The sequence below is a fragment of the Solanum pennellii genome, chromosome 9 (genome assembly GCF_001406875.1).
Source record: "Solanum pennellii chromosome 9, SPENNV200".
NCBI lineage: Eukaryota > Viridiplantae > Streptophyta > Magnoliopsida > Solanales > Solanaceae > Solanum > Solanum pennellii.
The window spans coordinates 36,244,126-36,255,623 of record NC_028645.1 but is presented as its reverse complement, the minus strand read 5'-3'; the positions used below and the strand labels follow the sequence as shown (position 1 = coordinate 36,255,623).

At 37.0% G+C, this 11,498-nt stretch overlaps 1 protein-coding gene across 1 annotated transcript in view; it reads left to right on the top strand.

The window, feature by feature from the left end:
• Positions 1-10,644, top strand: part of LOC107030932 (alpha-glucan phosphorylase, H isozyme) — a 15,819-nt gene extending 5,175 nt beyond the window's left edge. The window contains exons 13-15 of the mRNA XM_015232149.1: positions 8,215-8,478; positions 9,354-9,544; positions 10,319-10,644. Of these exons, the coding sequence (XP_015087635.1) occupies positions 8,215-8,478; positions 9,354-9,544; positions 10,319-10,445 (582 nt within the window). The 3' untranslated portion in view covers positions 10,446-10,644. The remainder of the gene's footprint in view (positions 1-8,214; positions 8,479-9,353; positions 9,545-10,318) is intronic.
• The last annotated feature ends 854 nt before the right edge of the window (positions 10,645-11,498 follow it).

Sequence of the window (11,498 nt, the reverse complement as noted above, 5' to 3'; positions counted from 1 at the left end):
GTGTCCCCCCCCCCCCCACTAAGTAGGGAGAGCTTTAGATTCTTTTCTGACCAAATATTACATTTCTTTTGTTGATAAAATTGAAATTACCTTCTACAGATGATATTTCCTTTTAAGGATACTGAATGTGTTTAACTTGCACATTTTATTGTGTATTGAGTGTAAAATGATGATGTTTATATTCTTACTAGTTTGAAGCACATGTATATATATAAGAAAAAACAAATAATTGCATAGTCTAAAAATTTTTGATATACAAAATAGCAATTTACAATTTGCAAAGTTAGAATACCTTGAGACATCCATCCATATATACCATTTTAAATGATCCAGTACTTGTCTCGAAATGATTTGAAAAATGTCCAAACCAACAATAATAATAATACAAATTAAATTTGTTACAGAAATTTGGGTCTGCTTTTGCTGATTTTTTGTTCAGTCATTATCTACATTAAAATTGGGGTTTAAGAAACAAGAATCTATAAATTATTATTTCTCGGTCTTAACATTTGGATTTGGTTGAATTTATTATATTTTGGTTCTCTATGCTATGTAAGCACTTAGGGTGATATGTATTCCTTTGATATCAGTGTTGTTGAACAGAGAGAAACTTGCATACCCAAGTCTTTTATGTCATATTAATGAGTCTGTCTCATGTGCACGTCCACTTATATCTAGATTCTGGGGTGGACCCATGATATAAGTTATGAAGACATTTTTGTGTCTTCTTCCTTTGAGAACCATTTTCCAGTCTTTGGCAATCTTCCGATGAAAATAGGACCTGGCTACCTTTTTTACACATCTGAGACACTCAGTAGATTATGATTTTGGCCTTTGACACAGTACTCACTTTCAGTTGCATGTAATGAGATCTTCCGATTCCTACTATATCTGCCTTCTTTCCGTTGCCAAATCCTATTCTTCCTTCATGGTAGGGCATTAGTGAGATAAAGTTTCCTTTGTCTCATGTCATATGTATGGAACAAACACTGTCTACATACGACACGTTGTTGCTCTCTTTCTCCTTTGGGTTTGCATCATTCTCTTCAGAATCTGAGTCAAAGTGGCACTAAATGTCAGGTATCATAAATGCCAAGTTCTCTCCTAAGTCAGAGTCCTCCATGGATAGTAGGGACTGATCTTCTTCATTATCCGCTTCATCCCCTAAGGGTTCTTCCATGCCTGCTGGCTCTTTATTGGTAGCTAGAACTTAACATCTTGCAAATATTATGCTTTTAGGGACCTGTTCCCTGCTTTCCTTTTTAACTACGCTTCTTCTTAGCTGAGGTTCTTCGTTAGGAGAGTCTCTTGTAGAGTGGTCATGACTCTACGACTTATGACATGTATTTTGAGTTCCCTCTATCTTTGCTTTGTAGGTTGGGTTCTTTTATTTATTCAAGGGCCCCCTTCTGATTATCCTTTCGACTTTTATCGCTAGAAGAGCCAGTTCTTCTTCATCAGAGTCTGGTCCATTTTCTTTGGGAATCCTTCTATCATGAGCAGTCGTGGGGATCTTTGAACATTTCTCATAGCTCCTTGACTTCTGTGGTGTTGATTTCTGACTTTATTACTTTCCACCTGCCACCATTGAAGCATTCTGCCTTTGTAGTTGATTGTTCTTCTTGTACTCTTGCAAGTACAACTATCTTTATTCTTTCAAGGTGTTAACTCTTTTTGAAAGAGCCCACTCCGATACCATTGTTATTTTTGTTGCGACGAATTGCCTGAAAGAACCAAGTTCTTTGAACAACAATGCAAGAAGATGAAGTGCGAAAAAAATAAATCAAAACAAGGATTTTTACCAGGAAAACTTGGTCAAGGGCAGCAAAAACCACGACTTATCTCCAAAAGGATTTCCCCAAACTCTCCACTATAAGATGAACAACTTTTAAGGTTATAACTCCTTTGTACACCTGAGGAACTGACTCTAACAGTTCCTACCCCAATCCTCAATAATTCTCCATGATTGTTGGCAACTCTCCAGCTCTTCAAAGACTCTATCCAGTCTAAGAAATCCCTTTACAACTCAATATAAAACCAGTACTTACACAAATCTCTAGGAATGTAAAAGCATATAGTTTTGGAACCACAAGAATGTAACGATCACAACTTAGAACAATAATGATTGTACTTATTGTAGCACTTGACTCTTCTCTTCAGGACTCTCTCGTATAGATTATCTCTATATATGTGTACCTGCTTTTTTGACGGTTAGCTTATAAAGAATTAAAGCAATTCATGTTTCTTCAAATTCAACCAAGAGTTGGTTGAAGACTTCCCAAGAATCTAATCCTTGCTCGACTTGTCAGCCAAAATTCTCTTATTCCTAAGCTAATTCCTTTTGTTCACTTTTGGTAACTTTCCATCTCTTGAAGTTTAGTTTCTTGTGGAATAGATGAAGGCTAATTCCAATTCTTCAATGTTTTCTTTTTTGTGCATGGAATAGCTTCTTCTTGCGTAAACAAAAGAATCATCAGTTCTTGTTTGAAGAACAAGTTATCTCAGCAATTCCTCTGTAGTGTTGCCAGCTTCACCAATTCCTTTTGGACATCTGCTAAGGACCTGGTGCTTTTACTTCTTTTTGACATTTTCCTTGTGCATAGATTGTCACTTGTACAATGTTTGTCAGTCATCAAAACACCACAAAAAAACACCAAAATATCTTGAATGAAGATTTAGATAATGTAAAAACTCAACAAATTTGTTAACTGAAATCGCTGATTTCATTATCCTGTGTCGGTAAAACGCCTTCTTCTTGCTAAAAGTGTTCTAGATTGTCAGTACAATCTTTCCAGTTTTATTGTTCTTGAATATGTTGCGAATTGGCTCATTTGATTACTGATGCTGGACTATCCAGTTGCTGTCATGTGACTACAAATTTGTGCTATGTTTTGATTGAAAAAGGATACCTGTTTAGTCTTGGCAATTTAATGCCGTACCTTATAAGTTGTTTATAGAAATCCTTTGCAGTATTAGACCTTGGGTTCTAGATTGTCAGCACTTTCTTTCCAGCTTCATTGTTCTTGAATATGTTTTGATACGGCTTGTGAGAAATATATGGGGAAAAATATTATTGAATTGTGTATCTAAATTTTACATTGAGACCCTATTTATAGACACTACAGTAGATTCCTTTTCAGACTAGGAATCCTATTCTTATTCTTATTCCTATTTTAAGTAGGAAATACTTATTTTATTCTAACACTCCCCCTCAAGCTGGTGCATACAAATCATATGTACCTAGCTTGTTACAAATGTAATTAATACGAGCACCTATGAGGGACTTGGTGAAGATATATGCAAGTTGATCATTTGACTTCACGAATTTTGTAACAATATCTCCTGAGAGTATTTTTTTCTCTGACAAAGTGACAGTCAATCTCAATGTGCTTAGTCCTTTCATGGAACACTGGATTTGATGCGATATGAAGAGCCGCTTGATTATCACATACGAGTTTCATCTGATCAATTTTGCCAAATTTTAGTTCTCCCACTAACTGTTTGATCCAAACTAGCTCACAAGTTGCTGTCGCCATTGCTCGATATTCTGATTCCGCACTAGATTGAGCAACCACATTCTATTTCTTACTCTTCCACGACACCAAATACCTCCTACAAAAACACAATATCCGGATGTCGAACATCTGTGAGAGGGTGATCCTACCCAATCAACGTCTGTATATCCAGTGATATGCTCATGGCCTTGATGTTCAAAGAGTAGTCCTTTCCCAGGAGCTGACTTTATATATCGCAGACTATGAACCACTGCTTCCCAATGACTTTGACAAGGAGAAGTCATAAACTGACTTATAACACTCACAGGAAAAGAGATGTCAAGCCTAGTAACTGTGAGATAATTCAACTTTCCAACGAGCCGTCTATACCTTTCAAGATTACTAAGTGGCTCCACCTGTCCTAGAAGGAGTTTAACATTGGGATCCATAGGAGTGTCAATAGGTCTACATCCCATCATTCCTGTCTCTTTAAGGATGTCTAAGGCATACTTGCGTTGGGAAATAACTATATCTGAACTAGATTGAGCAACCTCAATACCTAGAAAATACTTCAATCTGCCTAGGTCTTTAGTCTGGAAATGCTTAAAGAGATGTTGCTTCAAATCCGTGATACCATCTTGATCATTACCGGTGATAACAATATCATCAACGTAAACAACCAAATAGATACATCGACTTTGTGCAGAATGCCGATAAAACACCGAGTGGTCAGCTCCACTACGAGTCATGCCAAATTGCTGAAGAACTGTGTTGAACTTCCCAAACCAAGCTCGAGGAGATTGTTTCAGACCATAGAGTGACCTACACAATCGACATATAAGGCTACGACTCTCCCTGAGCAACAAAACCAGGTGGTTGCTCCATATAGACTTCTTCCTCAAGATCACCATGCAGAAAAGCATTCTTAATGTCGAATTGATGAAGAGGCCAATGACGAACGACAACCATAGATAGAAAAAGGCGGACATATGCTATTTTAGCCACAAGAGCGAAAGTGTCAGTATAATCTAGCCCAAATATCTGAGTATATCATTTGGCAACAAGGCGAGCCTTAAGTCGATCAACCTGATCGTCTGGGCTAATTTTGACTGCGTAAACCCAACGACAACCAACCGTAGATTTACCTGCAGGAAGGGAAACAAGCTCCCAAGTACCACTTTTATGCAAAGCAGACATCTCATCAACCATAGCCTGTCTCCATCCAGAATGAGAAAGTGCCTCACCTGTAGTTTTAGGGATGGAAATAGAGGACAAAAACGACACAAAGGCATAGTGGGGTGATGATAGACGATGATAACTTAAGAAGGTTTAATGTGGGTTAGTATTTCGAGTGGATCGTATACCTTTTTGAAGTGCAAGTGGTTGGCTAGGAGGAGGCAAGTCCGCAGTAGAAGCAGGGTCTGGCGCATGACATGAATCATCTAGGACTAGGGCTGGACGAGGACGGTGATATAAGTTAGTAGTGGTGGCACTACAACCGGAGATGTAGAAGTAACTGTAGATTCTTCAAAGGTTGGCACAGGTAAAACTTGAGGTATGGGTAAGACCATAGATACATCAAGATGATCAGAAGATGCATAATAAGGCTGAGACTCAAAAAAAGTAACATCAACGGACATAAGGTATTAATGAAGATCATGTGAATAACAACGATACTCTTTTTGAACCCTAGAGTAACCAAGAAAGACACATTTGAGGGCACGAGGAGCTAATTTATCTTTCCCTGGGGCTAAATTATGAACGAAGCATGTGCTCCCAAAGACACGAGGGGGATAGGATAGAGATGTGACTGAGGAAACAGTATGGAATGTGGAACCTTATTTTGAATAGAAGAAGAGGGCATTCTATTAATTAAATAACAAGCTGAAAGGACTGCATTGCCCAAAAAACGCAGTGGAACATGGGATCCAATGAGGAGAGTGCGAGCAGTCTCTATGAGATGCCTATTCTTTCTTTCTGCGACACCATCTTGTTGAGTGTATGGACAAGATGTTTGGTGAATAATTCTGTGGTGAGACATAAATTCCTGAAACTGGGATGATAAGTATTTTAAGGCATTATCACTACGAAAAGTACAAATAGAAACACCAAACTAATTTTGTATTTCAGTAAAGAAACCTTTGAATATAGAAAATAACTCGGAACGATCTTTCATTAAGAAAACCCAAGTGCATCTCGAATAATCATCACTGAAACTAACAAAATAACGAAATTATAAGGTGGAACTGACTCTACTAGTACCCCAATATCAGAATGAACTAATGAAAAAAATAGACTCTGAACGACCCTCAGTACTACGTGAAAATGTAGCACGTGTGTGTTTCCCAAGTTGACACGACTCACAATCTAATGTGGATAAACTACACAAACTAGGCACCATCTTTTGCAGTTTGGATAGACTTGGATGTCCCAAGCGTTTGTGAATTAGATGTGGGGAATCTGTAACAGAGCATGTTGTTATGGAATTAGAAGAGGTAAGATAGTAAAGGCCCTGTGATTCATGCCCTGTTCCAATTGTCTGTCCTGTACTGCGGTCCTGCATTAGAAAAAAATCATCAAAAAAAGTTATGCTACAATGTAGGGATTTCGTTAGACGACTAGCCTATGCTAGATTAAAAGGAGAACCAGGGACATAAAGAACAGAGTCTAAGGTGACAAAAGATAAGGGTTTGGCTTTTCCAACCCCTTTTGGTTTTGTTTGGATCCCATTGGCTAAAGTAATAGCTGGAAGAGATTGTGAATAAACAATATCAGACAAAAGTGATTTATTACTAGAGATATGATCAGAAGCCCGTGACTCTATGACCCATGATCCAAGAGTGCTAGACTGTGACGCACAAGTAAAAGAATTACCCGCAACAGAAACATGAGGTGTGCAACCGAAACTACTTGTGGAGACGTTTGTTTATTTGCACGATGCCGAAGAACCTCTCTATATTCCTTTAGAACAACGGAATCATAACTGGGTGGTGGACCATGCAAAATATAACAAATGTCATGAGTGTGTCCAGGTTTATGATAATGACTACACCTGGATCGAGGTTTTCCAAAACGTTCTTTCTCTCGTCTATTCTCCATATACTGGTATGTACGCTAGAAACTGCCGGATGTGCTATACTAGTCTGAAAATATTGGAATATGCCCATAGTGGCCTGAAAAATTCTGATTTCGCCGGAATCTTGCCGGGAACTGCTCGAAAATCACCGGAACCCTAATTTCAATGATCGGATCTGGAGAAAAATGGTCGGGTTCTGGTCGGAAATACTGGGCGACCCCAACAGAAGAAAAATTCTCGAAAAAAGTGATCGGAGAACTACTCACGCGCCGGCGCGTGAACAGATCTCGCGCGGAAAATTCCCACCTCTGACCGACGCATGGGGGCGCGTGGGGGGGTATTTTCCGGTGGGTCTAGTTGGGGTTTGATCGCCTGAGCTTCCCTAGCCTGGTGACGGTGTTGTCTTTTGCACAACACCTTTAGAACGAAAAAAATGACGCAAATCAGTCCCACCGTCGTCACCGGAATTCGACACCGGTGACTTGAAGTTCTCACCAATGCTCTGATACCATGTGAGAAATATATGAGGAAAAAATATTATTTAATTGTGTATCTAAATTTTACATTGAGACCCTATTTATAGACATTACATTTGAATCCTTTTCCAACTAGGAATCCTATTCTTATTCTTATTCTTATTCCTATTCCTATTCCTATTTTAAGTAGGAAATACTTATTTTATACACGGCTTATATGATTGCTATGCTGGATTGGCCAGTTTCTGCTATAACTTGCCATTAAGTCAATGACGATCTGCGTACAGTAGTGGTAGTCTCATAGCTTAATAAATAAGAAGTAGGGTTTGGGTCAAATAAAAAAGGGGGTCAGTTAAAAAAAATATGGGATATTTCAATTCAATTGGCAATTTCAAGTGCTGGGTCCTATGCCACTTGAATCTCCGTTAGGGTTGGGGTGAATATATCTACTCTGTTGAAGGCAAGGGCATATTTGGACGCAAAGTGAAGTGGAGGGTAGATGTGAACTATAAACCAAAGTTGAGGGTTAAATTTGGCCCTTCTCTCTTATTTTATTCTTCTTACCCAGCCGAGGACTAGTTTAGAAAATATTTTTTTCTTCATATATTTAACTTCCTCTGTTTAGAAGTTAAAATGGTCATGATCAGGGGCTAGATATATATAAACTGTTGGAGCACTAACTAATTTGAATAGAATTGGTTGTTTTCGTTAGTTATTTGCTATATGAAAGGTAAAATCTGGTGGATCTTTAACCAGCACATCAAATTAAATTGTCATATTTGTGGAGCATGTATATTTGGACTTCTGTATACATTTGGGGGTAGAGGAGGAAAGAGAAAATCTGAAAGGGTACAAGGATTTTAATTGCAGTCATTTAATAGAAATGAAATTAATACAAGTCCTACTTTCTTGTAGTCTCCTTATTTCATCTATAAGTGATACTTCAGTATAGTATTTATCCGATGCTATTCCTCTTTTCAAAGATCTAGTATGGAATAAGATTAAACTAAACAAAAACATTTAAATTTGATGCAGAGTCACATCTTTAAGATTTGGATTCACGCTTAAATGTGGATGTTGTCGTCTAATTTCAGTGTAATGCGGCAGTATTAGCATGCATTTGTAAGTACGTTTTTTGGCCTAATAGGAGGTTGGCTGATTTTTCCAGGTGGTTTTTGTTCCCAACTACAATGTATCTGTGGCAGAGATGCTTATTCCGGGAAGTGAGCTATCACAACACATCAGTACTGCAGGCATGGAAGCAAGTGGAACAAGCAACATGAAATTTGCCCTTAATGGATGCCTTATCATTGGGACACTAGATGGGGCTAATGTGGAAATTAGGGAGGAAATTGGAGAAGATAACTTCTTTCTTTTTGGTGCAACAGCTGATGAAGTTCCTCAACTGCGCAAAGATCGAGAGAATGGACTGGTATTGTTCTACAGATATATAGTATTTACTCTACATTGAAAGTTGATAAGACAGCCATATTTCTGGTTTATATCTATTAACATTTGACGTATCTTATTTTCATTGCCCTGCTGCTAATTTAAAACTCGTCACCTAATTAGCCTACTCACTTTGCCATGTGTCATGGATTTTAAGTGTGAGAAGTAATTTTTCCTTGACTGTTTCGGTTCCAAATTATCATATCGTAGAATTCTTAGTTTCATCACAGGCCATGGCACCGATTGTTGTTTTGCTGAGATTTAATGTGCGGTTAAGGATAATTCTCATTTTCTGTAGAGATCTTTGTAATTAATACTCCCTCCAATTGGGTACAGAGTTTAAGAATTAAAGAAAGACTATTGGAGCTTGTGATCTTATATAAGCCTTAGATATTTGTGTGGCTATAAATCATTTCATTTAAGGATAAAATAGGAATTTTAATTAGAAAGATGACATTCTATTACAGACAGAGTAAAAAGGAAAGTTCGCCACATAAAATTGGGAAAATAGGTTACTTTGACAGTAGGTCCTCTCAGTTTCAGTCCTAGTTTGACTTTTAAAATCAGTAGGTCAAAGAAAAATGATGTAGTGATATGACTTACTTCCTCTCATGATAGAAACCTGTGGAAGTCCTCAAATTAAGTCGCATGGAACATTACTAGTCAAAGCTCTCCTCATGGAAGTATCTTCTGGTTTGACCAGCCTAAAATACATAGGAGGAATGTCAAATCTGTTGTCTACTAGATTAGCTTACTGCAGTTGAAATACTATTTTACCCCATGTAGACTAGAATACACTCATTTGTTCCCATCAGACAAAGTAGTACTGGTAACTTGTTTTCTCATTCTTATATGCAGTTCAAACCTGATCCTCGGTTTGAAGAGGCGAAACAATTTATTAGGTCTGGAGCTTTTGGGACGTATGATTATAATCCCCTCCTTGAATCACTAGAAGGGAACTCGGGATATGGTCGTGGAGACTATTTTCTTGTTGGTCATGATTTTCCGAGCTACATGGATGCCCAGGCAAGGGTTGATGAAGCTTACAAGTAAGACATTCTACTTTACTAACTTGTACTGTTTGGTTCCAACAAAATGTCACTGCTTAAAGTTATTATTTTATGGAACTGGATTGCCCTTCTGGTGCTTGCCTTTTTATGAAGTAAACTTCATAATCCATCCGTTTAAAAAAGAATGACCTAGTTTGACTGGGCACGGAGTTTAACAAAATAAATGAGACTTTTGAATCTTGTGGTCTTAAATTAAAGTTATGTGAAATGTACAAAACCGCTCTTTAATCTTGTGGCCTTAAACATGACATGTGGAAAGTTGAAATTAAAATGTTATCAAAAAAAGAAAGTTCATTCTTTTTGAAACAGACTAAAAAAGAAAGGAGGTCATTTTTTTAAACAGAGGGAGTATATGCGTATTGCTTTCATTCATTTAAATCGGGTCAGAGCAAAGAAGCTATTGAAAAAGCTGGGAAAATTGAAAATAAAACAATAATTTCTTTGAATAGGTTTGGCACTGTATCTCAAGGCTCATTTCTGGTGATACTTTAAGTTTGTTCTGACATTATTGGTAGCCTCTTGACAATCCATAATGTTTCTTCAGAGATTGACATTCCATACCGATGATGAATGATTTCAGTTATTATAATTATAATACTCAGTTTGACGCCCAGCTAAAGCTGCTATGACTTGTTTTACTTATAAGAGGGTGTATTTATGTAGTGCATCAGAAGTTTTGGTAAGGAACTTCCAATTCATTGTAAAATATGTGGTTACATGAATACTGAGGTTTTGGGTGGTTTACGTTGACAGTGACAGGAAAAGATGGATAAAGATGTCTATACTGAGCACTTGTGGGAGTGGCAAATTTAGTAGTGACCGTACAATTTCTCAATATGCAAAAGAGATCTGGAACATTGCCGAGTGTCGCGTGCCTTGAGCACACTTCTGAACCTGGTATCTAATAAGGATCTAATGTTTCATTGTTTACTAGCATATGAATAATGTAAGTTCAAGCACAACATGCTTTCTTATTTCATACTGCCTTCAAGAAGCAGTTATTTGTTGAATGTCTATATTCTACAAGTACTTGAATGTCTATATTCTATAAGTACCTTCACTTACTCATTTGCTTCTGATAGCTCTTCTCCCGTCTTATCTGTATTTACCAAAAAAAGAGGTCTAACAATGCTGTTTTCTCTTTCTTTTAACTGTGCATATATTAGACCGATAAGTATAACATGGCCTTTAATTATACGGATAAGTAGAATAAAATGTCGTTTAATTATGCAAAATTCACTACCCCTGTCCTCTATTAAATAGTTTGTGTAGCACCTCGTGCGTATAGACAATATTGGTGTAATGATTCATTAGGTCGTTTTGAGCACTAGACCTATTTTTGACTCTTTTCATGGAGATTTTGAGTTATTTCTAACTATGGTTATTTCTTTTAACTGTGCAAATATTAGACCGATAAGTATAAAATGGCCTTTAATTATTGGGATAAGTATAATAAAATGTCATTTAGTTATGAATTCACTACCCATGTCCTCTATTAAATAGTTTGTGTAGCACCTTGTGCCTATAGACAATATTGGTGTAATGATTCATTAGGTCGTTTTGAGCACTAGACCAATTTTTGACTCTTTTCATGGAGATTTAGAGTTATTTGTAACTATAGTTATTTAACTATCGGGTATTTATTAAATAATTATTTTCCTACCATATCATATATCGTATATTTATATAAAAGAGAATCCTAGGATCGCCTGCGTGGCGCCATCACAAATAAGAATGTCCTTTTAATATATTTATTTCCAAAACTGGCCTTCCTCTTTCATAAAACAATGTGACTTTATGAAAAGTTGTGACTTTAATGAAAAGTTGAGAGTTTTATGAAAAGTTGTGAATTTCATGAAAAATTGTGACTTATTAAAGAGTTGCCATTTTTATCAAAAGTTATGTTTTTTATCAAAAGTTGCGACTTTAATGA